Source organism: Misgurnus anguillicaudatus, chromosome 17 (genome assembly GCF_027580225.2).
Source record: "Misgurnus anguillicaudatus chromosome 17, ASM2758022v2, whole genome shotgun sequence".
NCBI lineage: Eukaryota > Metazoa > Chordata > Actinopteri > Cypriniformes > Cobitidae > Misgurnus > Misgurnus anguillicaudatus.
The window spans coordinates 19,605,878-19,626,646 of record NC_073353.2 but is presented as its reverse complement, the minus strand read 5'-3'; the positions used below and the strand labels follow the sequence as shown (position 1 = coordinate 19,626,646).

The following is a 20,769-nucleotide window of genomic DNA, read 5'->3' as shown; positions in this document are numbered from 1 at the left end:
TTTCTGTTTGTATTTTAATAAAATATGGATGGACATTAAAACTTCTAAAACAACAATTCTGGACTTTTGCACAGTACTGTATATACATCACATTTTTCAGCGTATTATAATAACTGTAAACTCATAAAAGCTATGATAATATAATATATTTTAGCATCTTTAAAGTAGCCAATGTTTATTTTCTCTAGAATTTGTGAAAAAAAAATACTATTGGCATGAGATGATTTTTAAACACCGTCTTCTTGCAAAAACGTATCAAAATCTCTTTACCCCTATAAAGAGGTTTTGATACATTTTTGCAAGTGCGGGGTTTTCTGAGTTTGTGTCATGTAGCTTATTTACTCTAAAAATGATGGGTTATTTTAAACCCATGGTTGGGTCAAAAAGGGACAAACTAAATCTGTTGGTTTATAAATTAACTGGGTTATTTCAACCCAAAATGCCAGGTTGTGCGGAGCGAGGGGGTGGCGTCTGGGGCTCAAGCCCCGAATGTTTTGTGAAAAGCCCCGAATCTTTTCAGATCTGTAGAAATAAATACATCCAGTACGCTAGGTGGCGGCATTTAGCTTTAAACTCTCCAGGCCTCCACTCAAGTTAAAACGAATAAGAGATTCAAGTTAAAGGCAAATTAATATGCTGAATCTCTCCACAGTAAACACATTTTCATAGTGTTTATTATTACAGTGCCTTCGTTATTACTGTAAAAGTGTATATTTATACTTATGTGATCTAAATACTGTTAAATAGCATCAACTGATATATTATCTGCATGGCTAACGTCTAGCGCTCTGGTCTAGTCTGCCGCCTCTGCGGCACACTGTCGTTGGTAACGTTATATTTAAAGTACATTTAATCACAGTGAATTAATTGCACATATCATCTATCTCTGTTCTTATAGATGGATGTACGATTTTTTTAAAGACGTCAGAAGTAAGAAGGTGAGAAAGTATATAGTTACAGTATTTAGGCAGCTTATGTTTTACCATGCATTTCACTGAAATTCACAATGATTTTACCTCAGAAATTCATTGATAGACAGTTATAAAATGTGAATCCTCAATCTCTTACATATGCTTATGTGTAATAATTGTTAGTGAGAGAGAGAGAGAGAGAGAGAGAGAGAGTGTTTCCATTTTAGCAGGTGAGAAATTGTTCTGCTAGTGAAGTCAAAATTGTTATTCTTTCTTATGTAGCTTCATAGTTCCTGGATTACAGCAAACATATTTTGCCAATTTTTGCATAAGAGAAGTTAACGTGTCATTTTCAAAATATGTTACAGTTACAAAATGATAATACAGAGAACACTTAGATTAAAAAAGTTTATAAAGCTGCCGTAAATGGAGAAAAATTATTAGCAGTGGACCATGCTTTGGAACCCCTAGATTTGAGCTAAGCCCCCAATGTCTACAATGTCTGGCTCCGCCCCTGGTTTTAACCCATGGTTGAATTAAATATGAAAATTTTTCTGAGTGGCTCTTTGTGACCCAACATGAAAATGTTGAAAATAACCCAGCATTTTTTAGATTGTTCAGTTGCAAACAAACAAATGTAGTTTGTACAGATCTCATATTTACACTGACTGACTCAGCCTCTCTTAAAAATCCTCATATAACATTTTACTTTTTGTAATAAAGTCAAGAGTCATTTTTTATTTCCACTTACACCACCCAGTTAACTCTGTGGTTTAATACAGGCCATTGCTCAAATACTTCAGTCTGTAAGAGGCACAGATACTCTTAAATTAAGAAGACGCATGATATAAACAGCCAAAGAAAAGTTTAACGCTGGATGCAAGAAAATGTGTATATTTTAATGATGGGCTGAGCATTATGTATACTATTCATTTTGGTTTATTCGCCTGTCAAACAGGCTAATGGAGAAATAGTTTATTTTTATTAGACCGCTCCATTAAATCTTAACTTCATCATAAACAAAACATGCATTACTTTTCCTACTTAATAACTTACAGATTTAAAGTTAAACCATTTAGTCCGCAGTGAGGTAACTTACTCATAAGAATAGGCATAGGTTAAAAACAATGAAATGAGATAATAAATCAATGCACTAACACAGCAAACAGATCATTAATGTTTTAGACCCATAAGATGAGAAAAATAGCCTCCAGGGTCACAGATCTAACCTGTGCAGGCTTGCACACCAGCATCTGTTTGTCGAGTGCACTACAAGTGAACTCATCCAGAATTGCTCTGTGTCCAGCTCACATTTGTCACACGCAGCCATTGTGGTTTTGACCTTAACTTTGCATTCAGGAGGAGAGCAATGGAAAAGAAGGACTCTTTTGTTTTCCCATGTTTTTCACCCATTAACATGTAATTCCATGACATAAGATCCTGCTTCAGTCTTCACCAGACAGAGGTGGTACTCACTTCATTAATATGAAACCCAACATACGCAAGCATATATTCACTCTCATACCACAAGTATGTAGGCCCACTTTCTTCTGATCTTTAAATGGAAATCTGAAACAAAAATGAATTACTTGCCCCATGTTTTCGATCTTGCAATACAATTCATAGTAACATATGTAAATAGATTCAGAAAACTTGGAAAATGGCAAATATATTATAAGTCTTATACACGAATGTATTTAAATTTTTATGATGTTTGTCATTATTTATTCATTTGTTTGTTTTTTGCCTTTGAGAGGTTTATACACTCACATTGACATTTCTATTCAGCAGAAGGTGCTATAAAACAGTGGTTTTCAAACTGGGTGCCGGGGCCCCCAGGGGGGCCGCGACTCGCGAGATGGTGCCAGGGGGGGCCCAGTTTTATGACATTTTATAAAATACATTCATTTATTATGAATTCTGTGTAATTAAACCTAAAAAAAAATAATAAGCCAACTAACCAACAGCACTACTAGGTATAATTTTATATGTTTTGTTTAATTAAAATATTACATTTTAAAACTGTTTTTATCATAAATTTTCTTTCGATGGGCCGCGAAAAAATGCACTTTACACAAGGGGCGCCGCACGCTGAAAAAGTTTGGGAACCACTGCTATAAAATACAGCACAGACATACTTAAGTAAAACATATTAATTATATCTAATATTTAATTCACTAAAATATGTATTATATAAAGTACATCTTTATTCCCTGAGTGCGCATTAAGCAAAAATGTGTTTATTTTCCAATTCATTTTATTTTGCAAAACCTAATAGCACAATTACACCACAAAAAATGCATGTCCAACAGGGGGAGATATTCCCTAAGATATTTCAGACTTCGCTCTATTCTGATCATCTATTTATTTTACCCTGATCCTTACTGTGCTGCTAAACAAAATTAAAACATTTCTTTTTAACTCGTTTTAAATTTTTTATATAAATACACGTGTCAATATTTAATGTCACAATAAATACCATAAAATGTCACGAATATCATGTACAAAGTAGCATACAGCACTGTTTTGATTACTCTTATCTGATGTAGCAGAGACCACCAGCATTAAAAAGGGTGATTTAATAATTTCGGAGCCAGTGGCATTACGATTTCATTGAGGGAGAAGTCATACATTACGTGTTTCAGTAAATGATTAATGCAAAGTGACAAAGATCACATACTCAAGCATATATAGTATCCTAACTAGTAGGCTACACATGCAAAAACCTCACATCAATCATGCTGTCACAGAATATATATGGAAAGTATGCCACGTGTTGCAGCTAGGCCTATATTAATATTTTGTATAGAAATTATGGAAAACCACAATGCGAGTGTTACCATGGGCACTGAATAATACAACCCGCTTTTGATAATGAAAAACATCAGTAAACTTGCTGTGGAAACTACTTTTTCTTTGTCAGAAAGATTTCATGAAAGTAAGTACCAAAAGAATAGGTATTATAATGTTAGGATTAAGTTTTAACATGAAAACAATTTTACATTTAAACAAAAGTAAGCAAGCAACTAAATTTAAAACTTTTCTAACCATTAAAGGGTTTTGCAGAAGCCAGAACTGGGCCTTAGTTAAAGGGGACATTTCACAAGACTTTTTAAGATGTAAAATACATCTTTGGTGTTCCCAATGTACATACAGTATGTGACGTTTAGCTCAGAATACCATATAGATAATTTATTATAGCATGCCATTAATTGCCACTTTCTAGGTGTGTGCAAAAATGTGCTGTTTTGGGTGTGTCCTTTAAAATGCAAATGAGCTGATATCTGCACTAAATGGCAGTGTCGTGGTTGGATAGTACATATTATGGGGCGGTATTATCCCCTTCTGACATCACAAGGGGAGCCACATTTCTGTGACCTATTTTTTCACATGCTTGCAGAGAAACTAAGTTACTGGGTTGATCTTTTTCACATTTTCTAGGTTGAAGCACTGGGGACCCAATTATAGCACTTAAACATGAAAAATGTCATGATATGTCCCCTTTAAATTAAGATGTTTAAGCAAACATGCCTTAGAAAAAGATGTTACTGGTATGTATATTGAGACAAAGAAATGCACTGGCATATTTGAAGATCTGTCATTGCAAGTTATTTTCAGCTCAAACATGCATTTTAGTCTAGGACTAGCCTTAAGCGTTTTCTGTGAACATATCCATTTACATGTTAAATCAAAAATGTTTGTGTACCTACTGTACAAGGAGACAAAACTAATGCAATTAAAAAGCAGCAGGAAACAAGTCACGAGTGAAAAATATGAATTGAATTAACCGGTCTGTTACCTACGGAAGAGGATTAGGGCCACTGGTGAAAAAAATATTTGAATTCTGACTTTATTCTCAGAATTCTGACTTTAATCTCAGAATTCCGAGATTAAAGTCAGAATTCTGAGTTTAAAATCAGAATTCTGAGATTAAAGTCAAAATTCTGAGTTTAAAGTCAGAATTCTGAGATTAAAGTCAGAATTCTGAGTTTAAAGTCAGAATTCTGAGTTTAAAGTCAGAATTCTGAGATTAAAGTCAGAATTCTGAGATTAAAGTCAGAATTCTGAGAATAAAGTCAGAATTCAAATATTTTTTTCACTAGTGGCCCTAATCCTCTTCCGTAGTTAACCGGCCTATGTTTGTCATAAATAATCCTGCATCCTTTCAATATCTCTGTTATGATAAAAAAAAGTAGTTGACCCAAAACGTAAATTATAAACCTTCATGTTTTAATAAACCCACGTGTCTTTCTTCTGTGCAACACAAAAGGAAGATTGTTATGTTAGGAGGAACTGACAACATTAGTCAGCATTCAATTTTTTATTGCATTCATCAGTCCCCATTTCATTCTCTCTTAACTTGTTTTGTATTACACAGAAGAAATGAATTCAAACACAGGTCTGAAACAACATGAGCGTGAGTAGAGCAATTTGTAATAAACATTTAACTTAAAATATAAAGCTATGAAGCGTGACGAAAAAACATGTTTTATAGTTATAAACAGAGTTCCTGAAGTCTGAAGTAAGTTAACAGTATAAGCCATAACACAGACACAGCTGTTGCCGTTTTAATTCAAACCTTACAGTGAACACCTAACATGCAACCCTACTTTGTCTGTCTTAAAAACATTGCCCTCTCCCTTGTGTACGTGACTTCACCCGTCTAAATAATCTGGCGGTTGCAACAGGCTCTTCAGGAAGAGTATTTTAGTTTATTAAACCCTGATAACAAATGTGATTCATGAGCTTACCACAGTGCGAACATAAACAAGGTCTTCAGTTTTGGGAGTGTTGTGTGGGTAAAGAGAAGGGAAACATTGACAGCGTGACAAATTTTAGTTTTGATCTGAAGCATTCTAATATAGGCTACTGTGTAAGCTTTAATATTTTATATAACGTTACATGTGACTATAGGCATTCCAAAATAATGAGGAATATTGATATGGACCTGTTTTATATATCTTTAATTTGGATTCATAGTTAGACCACCAGATCTGGCGAACCATTTGCACAGCAAAGCAGAAATGAATTGGAGAAATGAATTGGAGAAATGAAATACAGTTAATTTGCCTATTTCCCAAATACCTTTAGATAAAAAAAAACATTTTTGCGGCTTGTTAAACAACAGTGCTGTAGTGCCTACGTAGTAAACACAGATGGTTGTAAGCTGAACCATACATCCTTGGCACCTCAGGACATATACAGGCCCTTCACAACGCTTGATTTATATTCCCAGCTGAGATTCCTTCATTTCCCCTTTCTCACTTCAGGAATATCCCATGTGCACACAGAAACCTCTGTCGAATCACTTAAAAAGGTGCACACATGGTATATTTTAGCTTATGAATTAGTCACTGGAGATTATGATGAACAGTAAAGCCCACATTAACCTGTTTAGACCCTCACAGCCTCCATGTGCACAGATGCTTAGCTTCAGTATGATGTCAGGTTTTCCCATTAAGGATGGTTGTCGCATTTCCTGGTAAACTTAAAACAAAGTTAAATAATGTACCTTTTGTATTTCTAGGTGTGTGCAGGTATGGCTTCAGTTTTATTTTTAACGCAGTCCAGGTCATAATGCGACGGGTGCTGAACTTTTATTAAAACTCCACCAACACTCGCACAACCCAGACAGCAAAAGACTCCGGGCCAGGAGCGTTATTTATAAAGCGTGCGTACGCACAAAACAGAGCTAGAAATGTGCATACGCCAGTTCCCACGCAAAGGTTGTAATCTATAAAAAAAAAACTTGACGGGAGAATGGGCTTACAGGGTGGGATCTGAGGATGATTCATGTACACACTAGCAGGTGATCTGTGATTTATAAAAGGAACATTGCTTTGTCTTAATATTTGTTGGCATATGCCATTTTTGGCTTTTGTGTGTACGTAGACTTTTAGTAAGGATCCTACGCTTTCATAAACGAGACCGGAGCTGCCGACTGCTACGCGGATCTGGCCCAGACTTGTCTCCTGTCTGGGAAGGTCCTAAATGTATTTGTTTCAGAAAAAAAACACACACCAAACATCAGCAGGCAATTTTATTTCATCACCCTGTACAGTTAAAAGTCATCAAGAAAATGTGCAAACGTGTGGCAGGATCTGCATACCCAAATGACCTGTATTCTAAAATGGCATTTCTTTAAATTTTAAACCTCAACCTAATTCAAAATGTGCAAAATAAGTGTTAAGAAAATATTGCTCCGTTTAGGTTAGGTTAGTACCCATCATTTTGCACTTTTTTATTTGTGCACACATTATGGCATCTGACTACCGTACATGTAGCAAATACACTGAATGCATTTTAAATGTGATAGTTGGCACGCTGTTAAAAATGTACACTTTAAAAATATCTTCTTTGCCTATACAACACAATGCAAACTGAATCCCTCATAATGTGGTGGTGGTACTGTAAAAAAAGAGAGAGTTAAATTCAAGCAATTTTCTTATGGCAAACAAACATCCACTGCTTGCGCAAATGCCTCATTGATGCTTCTGGGAAAAGGAGGACAACCACCTCCTCTCCAACTATTTATATTTGTCCAGTGCTAGTCCTGTGCTTAAATTCACCATGCACTGTATTGCTGCCCAACAATAATCTTTTATTATCAACATAATAATCAGTCCTTAGAAAACACCTACAAAAAAAGAAAAGTTTGCATTGGAAAAAACAAAACAAAAAAATGATCTCTGTAGCAGTCCACATCTGACAAGGTCCTGCCATGTCCCCCAGTCCAACTGCAGGTGAATCAGTGGACTCCGTTGTATGACTTGGTATGCATATGGAAATCACTCTCCATTGGATAAGATGGGACGGACTGCTTATAAACAGGATTAGATGCCTAGGGGAAGAGAAACGCAGAGGAAAATAGGTCAGAAAAATTCATTGAAATGCATATGGTTACAAGGGCAGGCAAATTGAAATGATAATCATGACCGATCTGTATTCCCAACTGACTGATGCTTTTCAAAAAGCTTCATGGTTTCAGTCAAAGCTTAGTTGTTTTTGTCCTATTAATTACTTCATGTCAGATAGTTTGTATTGAAAGCATTCCTGAGGCTATATCTTGATCTCAAAATCTGTAAACAAATAAAATTAATTTCTAAGAAAAAACGAAAACTATGAGCGCTGAAGTGCACGAATAGATTTACAGCTTAGGTAAAAAATAAAAATAAATCAAGTTCTGACCATAATACAAACAGGTTAAGCTTAAATAATTGGATATTATAAATACAAATTCACTGTGTAGTGTTAAGTCTAAAAAAAGTCTAAAACACTTTTTTCCAAACTTGTCCAAACTGTCTCTACACACCAATACACAAGTAAAATGTAAGCACTCTGAAAAAGACAGCACAAAAATCGAGTGTCTGTAGACCTCTCACGTTTTAAACACAGCTCATTTTTCCATTCACTCTACCCCCTCCCTTCTGGGTTTCTTCTAAAGCCACGCCCCCAAAACACAAACGCGCGGCGCTGACCAGCTCTGCTGGGAGAAGCATTTACCTGAGACGAGCGGAGAGGAAGGAGCGCGGTGCATGTATTAACATCATGTCACAATCACATGTAACCTAACCTAACACCTAACTTTATCACTATGAATATAAACAAATAGGATAGCTTTAAGTACTCACTATTAAGCTAGCATATCGATACTGGTAAAGTTTAAACTTTATTTTGTTTGATTCGGTAACAAACAAGCTAATTATATTTATAAGACAAAGCTAAAACAGGTTGCATTGATACAAGTTTTTTCATTACCGTCAGTTACACTGTGATGAAGGTGAATTTCGTGGAAGATTCATAACATATACAGTGTTTTGCATGTAAGAGTTTCCGTGATGAACGCACTGTTGACTCTGATGAGGACTACACTCCGGAGACAATACCGCTACCGCATCGTCGACTCGAGGAAAAGCCATGCGATATTTACTCTCGTTTGAGTTCTTTGTTTATTCATTTTTTTGCCTTGTTTGCCTTCGCTGACTGCATATGCAGGTACTGTGAGTTCTGAATGCACTTTCTCTGCCGTACTTTTGCTCTTCCTAGAGTGCCTCGTGTACGTTCAAATCAATCGGGTGTGCGCATGTGTGGGCAGATCCCGTAGCAACAGGGGTGGTGCCATGGTCACGAGAGAGTGTGATAGTCGCGCAAGCCAATCATTTGTTTCATCCCGAATGGTCTACAGACACTCGACTTCCACACTCTCCTTATCAGAGCACTCACATCTCAACCATGCATTGGCATACAAAAACAGCCCAAACAAATTTGTAAAAAAGTTTTTTAGATAATTCCTGCCTATCCTGCCTTTAAGTTGAAAGTTCTCACCATCTCATATCGTGCTCGTGAACGTGCACTTTGAAAACGTGCGAACTCGCGGCGGTCGTGAACTGTGATGACCAGCTTCCAGAGGGCTAGCAGCACAATTCCCATCAACAGGATGCTGCCGACACCCCCCAGGAGCACCGTCTTGGCATTGGGGGGAACAACACACTCTGTAAGCACAAAAAATGCATTAATGCTTCAACATAATGCAAAAACTCTTATTTACTGTTTACATCAGTACCAACAAAATGTAGTGATCAAAGTAATAGTTATGCATAAGTCCATGCCAGAAATGGTTGTAAAATCCTGAACACAAACCTGGATCTTTAAGAGCCGTTAGGACCGATTTGCCGTTTGCATGTTCAGAATATGTGAACTTCATGACACAGTCATTCTCAGTCTTATACACACACTGAACAGCGTTTGGATCATCGGTTTCTGAAAGGAAAAGAGTGAAAGAATCGTCAAACAGTTGGACAATCGGCTCAGCAAATAAACAAAGAAAGAAATCGTGCGAAAGTACAATACTGAACCTCAGGGCTGAGATTATTATTGGAGCAGACATTGCATTCCTCAACAAGGACACTGATTATCTACAGTGTTTATATCAAGAATGCTGTCCCCTGTAAACTAAGAAGTCTTTCCCTTACTTCAAGTCTTTTTTTCTCTAGAAAGACTTGAAGTTTCCGGTATGCACATGTGGAGTCCATTAAGATAGTCAGCTGACTGTAGCAGATGAAACATTTCTTTTCTGATACGGGATGACGCTGAAATGGCCTAACAGAGTTCACAAGCATCCTGAATGCCACTATGGCATCTCATTTATTCAAATCAAGCATGATTAAACTTTCCAGTACTGTGTTATTCATGCAATCCTACACAGTGGTAAAAATGGCTCCTGCAATGAAACCTGTTTCCTTCATTCTGATTGGTTGAGCTGTGTTTAAAGCCGCTGTAAAACCATACTGTACATCTGATAGCCATACATTTGTATTACTATGCCCCTGTGTGTGTGTGTAGGAGGGAGGGGTTGCGTCTGCTAGCTTTTACTGAGCTAAAGAAACCATTTTCCGAATGTGGATTTTTTTTGTGAATTTTTAAATTATAAATGTTGTAAAAAATGCATGCAGAATAAAGCATGCCTAAAACGCACCTTATCAGTTCTAAATTCACTGTAACACATTGCTTATTGGAGCTTATTGCTTTAATAAAGCTGGTCAGGGTGATCCTGACCATGATTACTTATATACTACTGCTACTACACGACTACTTAAATAAATGGACATTAAAAGTGATTACAGAAATTATGAAATCCAGAATATTTTACAATTAACTAAGAAATGCAGCAACTGACCAATCAGAATCAAGTATGTCTATTGTTTCAACCATTTCTTAAAGGAAAACACCAGCGTTTTTCAATACTCTACTACGTTCTTACCTCAACCCAGACGAATGAATACATACCTTTCTTTTTTCAATGCGTACACTTAATCCTTGACCTCAGTGCGCAGTAACATCATCACTTCTGACTAGGGATGTTAACAATTAATCGATAAAACATAATGATTGTCGAATAAGCAAGATCATGCCTGTGTGTGCGGGGTGCCTGCGCAAAACACATACAGCCGGAGAAAATAATAAAAAGCGACCGCACGCAGAAGCTAAACTAGCCATGATCACAACGACGCTCGATGCCAAACACACACACACCTGGGCTTTTTAACGTCATTGCGAGACGAGGGTGGCTGCCAAAGCAACAAAATGGCATCCGCAGTGGATCTGAGAGGGTTTGATACAGAAAATGCAAATACGGTTAGGATACTGAAAGCAAAGACCCTCTTCCAAGTATGGGAAGTCTGCAAGATTAGCATAGCTGCTAACGCTGCTATACACAGGAAAGGAGACCAGAAGCTGTTTTTAATAAACAGATTCAAATGTAATCTTAAATTCTGGGAAAAAACTGTAAAATGTAAACTGTAACTGACTGTCGTTACACTCTGAACGCCCGCAACATATATCATTGATCATCATTATTGACTGGCTGAGGCGCTGCATGCTAGCCAAGTTGACTGTTGCGTGTTTTCTTATTAAAGGTTGCCATTTCCATAATATAAGCATCTTTGCTGAAAGTACGCCGCATGTCTATGCTGAGGTGACGATGGGAAAAGTGCCCTTCATGTGCTTCTTGAGTATAATTACAACAAACAGTGTAACGACTCTGAAAGCGAGGTGAACAACTTTTATTTTGACATGTTATGGACGCATAGACTTTAATGCGACTGTTGCAGAGTGCCCATGTGAGGCGGAGTTATAAACGGTCTATTAGTCATATAAGTTTAAATTGATGAGTCATATAAGTTTAAATGGATGATTTTATCAAAACACCAACAAAATTTACTCATTTTACAACCCCATGTTATTTAAACAAAATAAAATATTTTAATTCGCCATGAGGAAGCTGGCGTTTTTACACAAACTTTTATGTCATTGGCTATATGCCATTGCAGTAAAGGCTTATTGCACTATTACTGTTAACGATTATTAAATTGATTGATCGTTAATTTAAACGATCACTGAATATGGAAAATTGCATAAATTGACATCCCTACTCCTGACTACTCCCCCTCTTGCTCAAACTTCGGTCAATATTACTGCGCCCGAGGTCAGAGTGCTGAAAATTAAGTGCTCTTCTGCCATACAATATAGTTCTTATTTTTTATCCGCTTAAAAAAAATCGCTACGTTTTATTTTGTGCCACCATACTTACTTGTGTAACTACTCATGTAACAGACTTTAAATAGGGAAAACATGGAAGTGTTTGGTGGCTTCTAAATTCATCCCTGTTTGGATCCTAAGGAATGAATGGGGCTAGGCTACATGCTAACACATTCACGACGCGCTGTACAAAGATTAAGTGCACGCATTGAATAAAGATAGGTGTGTATTAAATTAGTCGAAGTTGAGGTAAGAACATAGTCAAATATAAATTTTAAATTCTTAATAAAGTTCCACAGACACCAAAAATAATTGTTTTCTTTTTTTTCTCACACATATGTACAGTTAAACTCAACGAAAAGTTTTTGTGTATTATACACAGTAGTGTTAAAAATAGCAGGTTTATGGTTAGGTTTCATAGTGTGAGCCAGAACAGCGACGTCTACCGAGATGTCCAGACTCATATTCTCCAGATAATAACATAAACAGAGCTGGTCATGATTCACCACATGCTGTGTTTCACTTTGTTGCTAATAACACATTCGTGACCTGAAAGCACAAACTGTGGACCGTGACCAACAGCAGAGTCCTGAGGCAAAGGGAAAACACATGTAGCTCTAACCCAAGCATCTTAATGACTACTTCATAAATTATGTTGTCTGATTCAAAGCAAGTGTTTTTGGATGCGCACTTACTGAGGGCTTCCACCGTGACAATTTCATCCTTGCACATGCGCTGGCAGGTCTGGTTATCGGCGAGTCTTCCCGTATTAAAGAGATGGCACTCGATGCATTCCCTAAGGAGGGAGATTTATTAATGCAATAACTAAAAAACGTTTAAAGGTTTAAACAGGTCTGTGGCAGACAGACAAACATTTTGTCCAAATAAAGTCTAAATAAAGACCATATGTGACCATCGACCACAAAACCAGTTTTAGCTTGGGTGTATTTGTAGCAAAAGCCAAAAATACATTGTATGAGTCAAAATTGTAGATTTTCTTTGATGTCAAAAATCATTAGGATATTATGTAAAGATTATGTTCTATGAAGATTTTTGTAAATTTCCTACCGTAATTTTTTTTTATTTGTGAGTGGATGTAGTTGCAAAGGACTTCATTTGAACAACTTTTCTCAATGTTTTGATTTTTTGCACCCTCAGATTACAGATCTCCAATTATTAGGCCAAAAATTGTCCCATTTTAACAAACCCTACACCAACTGAAAGATTATTTAGCTCTCAGATGATGTATAAATCTCAAATTCTCCCTTATGGACCGTTCTGACTGGTTTTGTGATCCAGGGTCTCATATGTGGGTGCAATTTGGTTCGGTACAGAAATTAAATGGGTGATTCTCGCGAAATTAGACTTATGGGGTGTCATAAAACATTTTAATAAATAAAATAAATGCAAAGTAAGAGTATCAAAATAAGAAGCATACAGTTACATCTCTTCGTGTACTATTTTGCACATGATTTCAAATGACATCATATAAACCAATTTTGTTGTTTTTTCCACATTTAAGGGAAAAATTTTCATTACCGCAACGTGTCCATGACTGGATTTGGGTTCTTTGACATGGAAATATTTATAATTAAAAAATTTAAAAAATAAAAAGCTTCGGTACATGATATACTATAAAGATTTACAGTAAAGAAACATGTGGTATTTGGTGATCACTGGTAAATGTAGAGACAATAATAAGGAACAAAATTTTTCTCATCCTCCGCAACAAATTTCAATCATTGTTTAAAACAATTTGTTGGAAGGGACATAATTGACTGTGTCACAGGCCGACTCATAGCCTGTGGCAAATAATGAGGGGACACAACTACAGGTATAGGCCACAAGGTATTTTCTTTATTATAAACAAAACTTATAAACTTAACACAAAAGAATGAAATGTGAAAATGTCATAATATAGGATGTATGTAAAGTGCATGGATGCATAAGTCTGTATGTGTAAACATGACTGAGTGAAAACTAAGTAAAAACTACAAAAGAACAAACAAACAGGATCATACCTGGAGGAGCAGAGAGAGAGAGAAAAATGGTTAGTGTGGCAGTTTAAATACACTGAGCCCAGGTGGCTCCAATTACCAACAACCCTCTGCTGCCTGCAGTAAGAACCACGCCTGCAAGACAGGGGAGGAGCCGTGACACCCCCCTCCTTAAAATGAGGGTCCCACCCTCAGCCCAAAAAAACAAACAAAAAAAAAAACAAACAAGTCCCAGCTCCTAGTGGTTTCCCTGTGTCCCCCAACTGAGTGTCCACTCCTCCAACTCAGCAGCCCTGGCACCTAGGGAGCAATTCAAGAGAAAGGAAAAGACAGCAAGCAGGGGTCAACAGAGGGAATAGATACAAACTAGGTTAAAGGAGCTCGAGACAAGGCATCTGCAATGATATTATCCTTACCACTAATGTGTCTAATATCAAGGTTAAATGGTTGTAAGAACAAAGCCCACCGCATCAAGCGCTGGTTGGGATTTTGCAAGGACTTCAGAAAAATGAGTGGGTTATGATCAGTAAACACCGTTAAAGGAGTCAAACCTGAACCAACATAGACTTCAAAGTGCTGTAGAGCCCAAATGAGTCCTAACGCCTCCTTTTCAATTACAGAGTAGTTTTTCTGGTACTTATTAAATTTCCTGGAAAAGAAACTAACTGGACACTCAACATTGTCCTCATTTTCCTGGAAAAGCACAGCCCCAGCACCTATTTGACTGGCGTCTACCTGCAATTTGAAAGGTTTCCCAAAATGTGGTGCTGCCAACACGGGTGCCGAACACAAAAGAACCTTAACTGCATCAAATGCCTCTTGACACTGGGTGGACCAGATAAATTCAGCCTTGGCCTTTAATAGATTGGTCAATGGGGCCACTACTACAGAAAAATTCTTACAAAAAGCACGGTAGTACCCCACCATTCCCAGGAAGCGCATCAATTCTTTCTTTGAAGAAGGCTGTGGAAACTGCTTCACAGCCTGAACCTTGGCTTCCACAGGACAAACAAAACCCTGGCCAACAACCTTGCCTAGGTATGTAACAGTAGCTTTGGCAAACTCACACTTTGCCAAATTAACAGTTAACCTGGCCCACACCAGTCTTTCAAACAGGGCTTGAACTCTCTGGACATGGTCCTCCCAGGAGTCTGAGTAGACGACCACATCATCCAGATACACAGCACACCCTTCCAGACCTGAGACCACCTGATTCATCAGCCTCTGGAAAGTGGCTGGAGCATTTCGTAAGCCGAAAGGCATCACTGTGTAAGAGAACAATCCAGATGGAGTGATAAAGGCAGCAATCTCACGAGCCATTTTGGTAAGGGGTACTTGCCAATATCCCTTTAAAAGATCAAATTTGCTAACATACTTTGCTGCCCCGACTTGATCAATACAGTCCTCCATCCTTGGAAGAGGGTAAAGGTCTGCCTTAGTGACATTATTTACCTTTCTATAATCAGTGCAGGGTCTAAAAGTGGAATCAGACTTTTTGACCAGAATACAGGGTGAAGCCCAATTTGAAGAACTTGGCTCAGCAATACCATTGTCCAACATATACCGCACCTCGGTTTCCAATTGCTTTCTCTTCTCCTCAGATACTCGATAGAATCTCTGTTTGATAGGCTTAGCATCTCCAATGTCTATGTCATGCTCAATTAAATGGGTTTGAGATGGAGTGTCAGAAAACAAAACGGGGTAGCTTCTAATAAGAGATAACAATTCCTCACGTTTCTCAGAGTCTAAATGGTCTATCAAAACATCAAGGTTTTGCAAAGTCTGGGAGTTTTTCAACCGACCCTGTAAGACCTCATCCGAAACCCTAACTACCTCTTCTTCTCCACCCTCCACAAAGTTAATGCCATAAGATGCAGTGACTGAAGCAGCAGTCAACGCTGACCTCACTGCTAGAGTACCTTCCACTTTGCTCAAATCACGGGAATAATAACATTTTAACAAGTTCACATGGCACAATTTAGAGGACTTCCTATGACCAGGGGTTTCAATAAGATAGTTCAAATCTGAAACTTTGCGCAACACTGTAAAAGGACCATAATACTTTGCCTGAAAAGGTGAACTTACCAGAGGCAAAAGAGCAAGTACACGATCACCAGGACTAAACTCACGCAGCTCAGCCTGTCTGTCATATTTCTGTTTCATTTTCTTCTGAGCACATTGTAGTTTTTCTTTCGCCAGTTCACCAGCCTTATACAACTTCATCCTAAAACCATTTACATAGTCAATAAGGCTCCGAGGTGGTTCCTCAGGCAAACCACCATCCTGTAGTACCGCTAACGGCCCACGAACCTTGTGACCAAACACCAAGTCATTAGGGCTAAACCCTGTGCTTTCCTGCACCACCTCACGAGCAGCCAGTAGCAGCCAGGGTAACCCCTCCTCCCAATCTGCAGACAGTTCTGTACAGTATGCACGAAGCAAGGACTTTAACGTTTGATGAAAACGTTCCAAAGCTCCCTGGCTCTGGGCATGGAATGCAGTAGACTTGTTGTGTTTAACCTTAAGCTGTTTGAGAACCTGAGCAAATAAATGAGATGTAAAGTTAGACCCTCGATCTGACTGAATGATTTTTGGAATCCCAAATGTTGAAATAAATTGAGTTAATGCTTTAACTACTGATTTTGAAGTTATGTTACGCAGGGGAAAAGCTGCTGGATATCTAGTTGCTTGACACGTAACAGTTAACAAGTAGCTATGGCCTAACTTGGACCGTGGTAAAGGCCCAACACAATCAATAAGAAGATGCTCAAAAGGTTGCCCTATGGCTGGGATTGGATATAAAGGTGCTGGCTTTACAACCTGGTTTGGCTTGCTTGTGCACTGACACGTATGACAAGTTCTAATAAACTGAGCTACATCCCGCTTCAAACGTGGCCAAAAGAAGTAACGGAGTATGCGATCATAAGTTTTACAAACACCCATATGACCTGCCACATCACCATGTGACGTTTGCAACACTTTATTTCGTAAAGTAGTAGGTACAACTACTTGAAAAACTGGTTCTCCTAGACCCTGATTACAGTATGGAACCCATTTTCTGACCAACAGCCCATCCAAAAGAAAATAACACTGAGCACTATTCCTCACCATTAAATCAGGAACCACTTTATCAAACAGGTCAGTCAAAGTAATATCTGCCTTTTGCTCAGCTACCAATGAATCTCTAGAACTAATCAATTGTTCTATCTGGAGTTTAACTGGCAACTCAAGACTTTCTGGCTTACTCTCAACCTCCTTACGAGAGGCAGAGCGGGTAACAACACAAACTGGAAATACCTCAGGAGACGCACTGCTGCAATCAGGAGCTACACTTGCACAGGACACTGAAGGTTGCTTCTTGAAGATGTTTGGTTTACCAACTGCCCACACCTTACTACCTGCCAAATCATTCCCCAAAATCATATGGATGCCCTCTACTGGCAGCTGGGGTCTAACCCCCACAGTTATATTACCCTCGATCAGACCACATTTTAGGGTTATTTTATGTAAAGGAGAAGAGAATGGAGTTAAACCCATGCCACATACCATTACACAACTGCCAGTATCAGATTCCTTAGAGAATGGCAAAACAGATTCTAAAATAAAAGAATCTAAAGCCCCCGTGTCTCTTAAGATTTTAATTGGAACATCTTGGCTGCCATCTACCAGGGACACTACACCATCTGAAATAAAGGCAGAAAAATCACCATGAGAAGACCGAGAACCAAACTGAACTAGTGGCTGAAAAAGCTCACATTGGTAGTCAGAAGCTGTAACGGGAGCTGCAATCACTGCAGGTTTAATTTGACCTGACTGCTTTGATTTAAGTAGAGGACAATCTTTCTTCCAGTGTCCTTCAACTAAACAGTAGCGACAAATATCATCAACTGAAGGTTTATATCCCCCAGAACCAACCTTCTGCTGCGGCCTTTGGAAAGAGGCTCCAGAAAAAGAGGACCTACTATTCCTAGGAATAAAATTATTTTTATGGTACATAGCACTATTTGACTCAAAATAGCTTTTATGTGTTAACCTGTACTCATCTGCAAGAACTGCTGCATCACTTGGAGACTTAACTTTACGTTCATTAATATATGTAGCAACCTGGTCCGACACAGAATCTTTAAACTGTTCCAACACAATTAAGTTAGCTAGATCCTCAAAAGTGCTAACTTCAGAAGCTGTATACCACCGATTAAATGCAGAAATTAAATCACGAACAAACTCAGAATAGGTTTGTGAATCTAACTTTTTCCTATAACGAAAACGTTGACGATATGCCTCCGGCACAAGCTCGTAGACCTTCAGAACTACTGATTTAACTTTAGCATAAACTTTACTGTCAGCCACACTCAGTGCTAAAAAAACCTCACGTGCTTTACCTGTAAGTACACATTGCAACAACATAGTCCTGTCCAAATCTGACCAAGCTCTAGCTTCTGCAATACGCTCAAATAAAATAAAGTATGTATCTGGATCTGACTCATCAAATGTAGGCAACAAGCGAAGATTCTGTGAAACATCAAACTGTGGTACTGCTGGTCTATTAGCATTATGCAATCGTGCTAACTCCAACTGCATTAGCAACAGCTCTTTCTGCTGCTCAAAAGTTAATGAAGGGCTACCCTGAAAACTTGCACCCTCACCACTAGCAGACTGATCAAAATGAACACCTACTTCCTTAAGACCTTGCTTTAATGCAACTTTAACAGTGTCTTTAAGTTTTTTATCAACAATTTCAATGTGATAATGTTCAGCTATCTCAATTAACTGCTCCTTAGTACACAAATCTAAGGCTAACTCTGAAGGAGCCTGAACAAAACTACTCAAAAAGGAAGACATTTTCCTCAATCAATACAACTCATTACAAATGCCAAAAACAAAACTCAACTCACCTGTTGCCAGTCTGGGTTTAAGGACAGGAGCCACTCCCCACTATCCTCCAAAAACAACTAACTGACCCCTAGTCTTCGTGCAGTCACATGTGGTGGGGTTTTATGCACACAAAACCAGTGGAGTGGAAAAGACGACCAGAAACTGGCAGCCCCCCCACTTCCACGGAGGTGCTCCCGAGCCGATGTAGGGAAATAAGGGAAAGGGAAGCTCTACCCACGTTCACTGCCACCTAAAAAAAAAAAAACACCACGAGCCTCCTATTGACACTCGCTGATAAACCTCAACAGGAGAGGACTCCTACCTGGACAACAAACCCAGAAAAGGCCCAGAGTGAGTTGTTAACCAAATTAGCTACAAAACTAAACAAAAAATACATGGCTCTCCCTGCTCTCTCCAAAACTAATGGCCTAACCCAAGCATCCCCTTAAACAAAAAAATTGGCAATCTGAACTTAATAAAACTACTAACCCAAATTACTACAAAACAGTAGTCAAATAAGCCAAACTATTGCCAAAATACAAATAAACAAATCTACAAATAATAAACCAAAGACAAACTAGAACTTCAATCCTACTATAAAAAAATATGTTAACCTAAATATACTAAAGTACAATTAACTTTAACTTAGGCTATGGACGAGCCCCCACTTGTCACAGGCCGACTCATAGCCTGTGGCAAATAATGAGGGGACACAACTACAGGTATAGGCCACAAGGTATTTTCTTTATTATAAACAAAACTTATAAACTTAACACAAAAGAATGAAATGTGAAAATGTCATAATATAGGATGTATGTAAAGTGCATGGATGCATAAGTCTGTATGTGTAAACATGACTGAGTGAAAACTAAGTAAAAACTACAAAAGAACAAACAAACAGGATCATACCTGGAGGAGCAGAGAGAGAGAGAAAAATGGTTAGTGTGGCAGTTTAAATACACTGAGCCCAGGTGGCTCCAATTACCAACAACCCTCTGCTGCCTGCAGTAAGAACCACGCCTGCAAGACAGGGGAGGAGCCGTGACAACTGTGACACTCAAGATGGCTACCAGGTAAGCAGTTCTTATTTTTTCTCTCCAGATAAAAATGTACATTTTGTTTGTCATAGTACCTAGACAACTTTTTAGTTGTCATTACCGAAACATGAGTTTGTAAATGCATATATTTAATGTAATATCATGTTGTGGTAATGATAATTTTTGATAATGATAATCTAAAAAAAGTTAAATAATTTTATAGGAAATTTGTTTTAAATCCTCTAAAAATAATGGTTATAGTAAGTTCAGACCTTAATCTTATATATGCAAAAAATTATTCTGATACTGGACACAGATTTCGTGAGAATCACCCAAATGCATTTACATATATTAGTTTTGTAGATGCTTTTATTCGACTTACAAATGGGAGAGCATTTAACATTTGGTCAATGAAATGCTTCCTCAATCCTAAATTGCAGAAATATTGTAATGTTTGGATTAGCTGTTTGTAGTTTTTAGCATTCTCATACCTCTTTGTTCCACAGGCATCTGGACAGGTTGGACATTTATCGCATGTGTCCCCAAATGCCCCTGGCTCACTGCACTGGCACCGCCCACACACGCAGCTGCCCCGCCCACTGCACATCTTGCCATCGTCGGACACGCAAGAAGCCGTTTCTGTCGAGCAATTGCAGTTGTCTCCAATATAACCAGCGTGGCATTTACACTCACCACAATGGCATTCCCCGTGACCTAGGAAAAAAGAGAAAGATTCAGAAAAATTTGGCATTATAAAGTCTCTTTTTGTCCTGGTGTGTAGCAAATATACAAAAATCTCTCTGAACAAACTACAAGTTATAAAAATGTGGTTAACATATTGGTGTGGGCGAGAAATATAAACACATGACCTCGTTGAGAAAAACTGCAAATATACACACACGCACACACATT

At 38.1% G+C, this 20,769-nt stretch overlaps 1 protein-coding gene across 2 annotated transcripts in view; it reads right to left on the bottom strand.

Annotated features, from left to right (window-relative positions):
• Positions 1 to 6,936: 6,936 nt before the first annotated feature.
• itgb5 (integrin, beta 5) overlaps positions 6,937 to 20,769 on the bottom strand; it is a 46,557-nt gene continuing 32,724 nt past the window's right edge. For both annotated transcript variants that reach the window (XM_073855128.1, XM_055214457.2), the window contains 5 exons: positions 20,349 to 20,571; positions 12,644 to 12,744; positions 9,552 to 9,671; positions 9,237 to 9,403; positions 6,937 to 7,752 (listed from right to left, as the gene is read on the bottom strand). In XM_073855128.1, the coding sequence (XP_073711229.1) occupies positions 7,660 to 7,752; positions 9,237 to 9,403; positions 9,552 to 9,671; positions 12,644 to 12,744; positions 20,349 to 20,571 (704 nt within the window). In that variant the 3' untranslated portion in view covers positions 6,937 to 7,659. The remainder of the gene's footprint in view (positions 7,753 to 9,236; positions 9,404 to 9,551; positions 9,672 to 12,643; positions 12,745 to 20,348; positions 20,572 to 20,769) is intronic.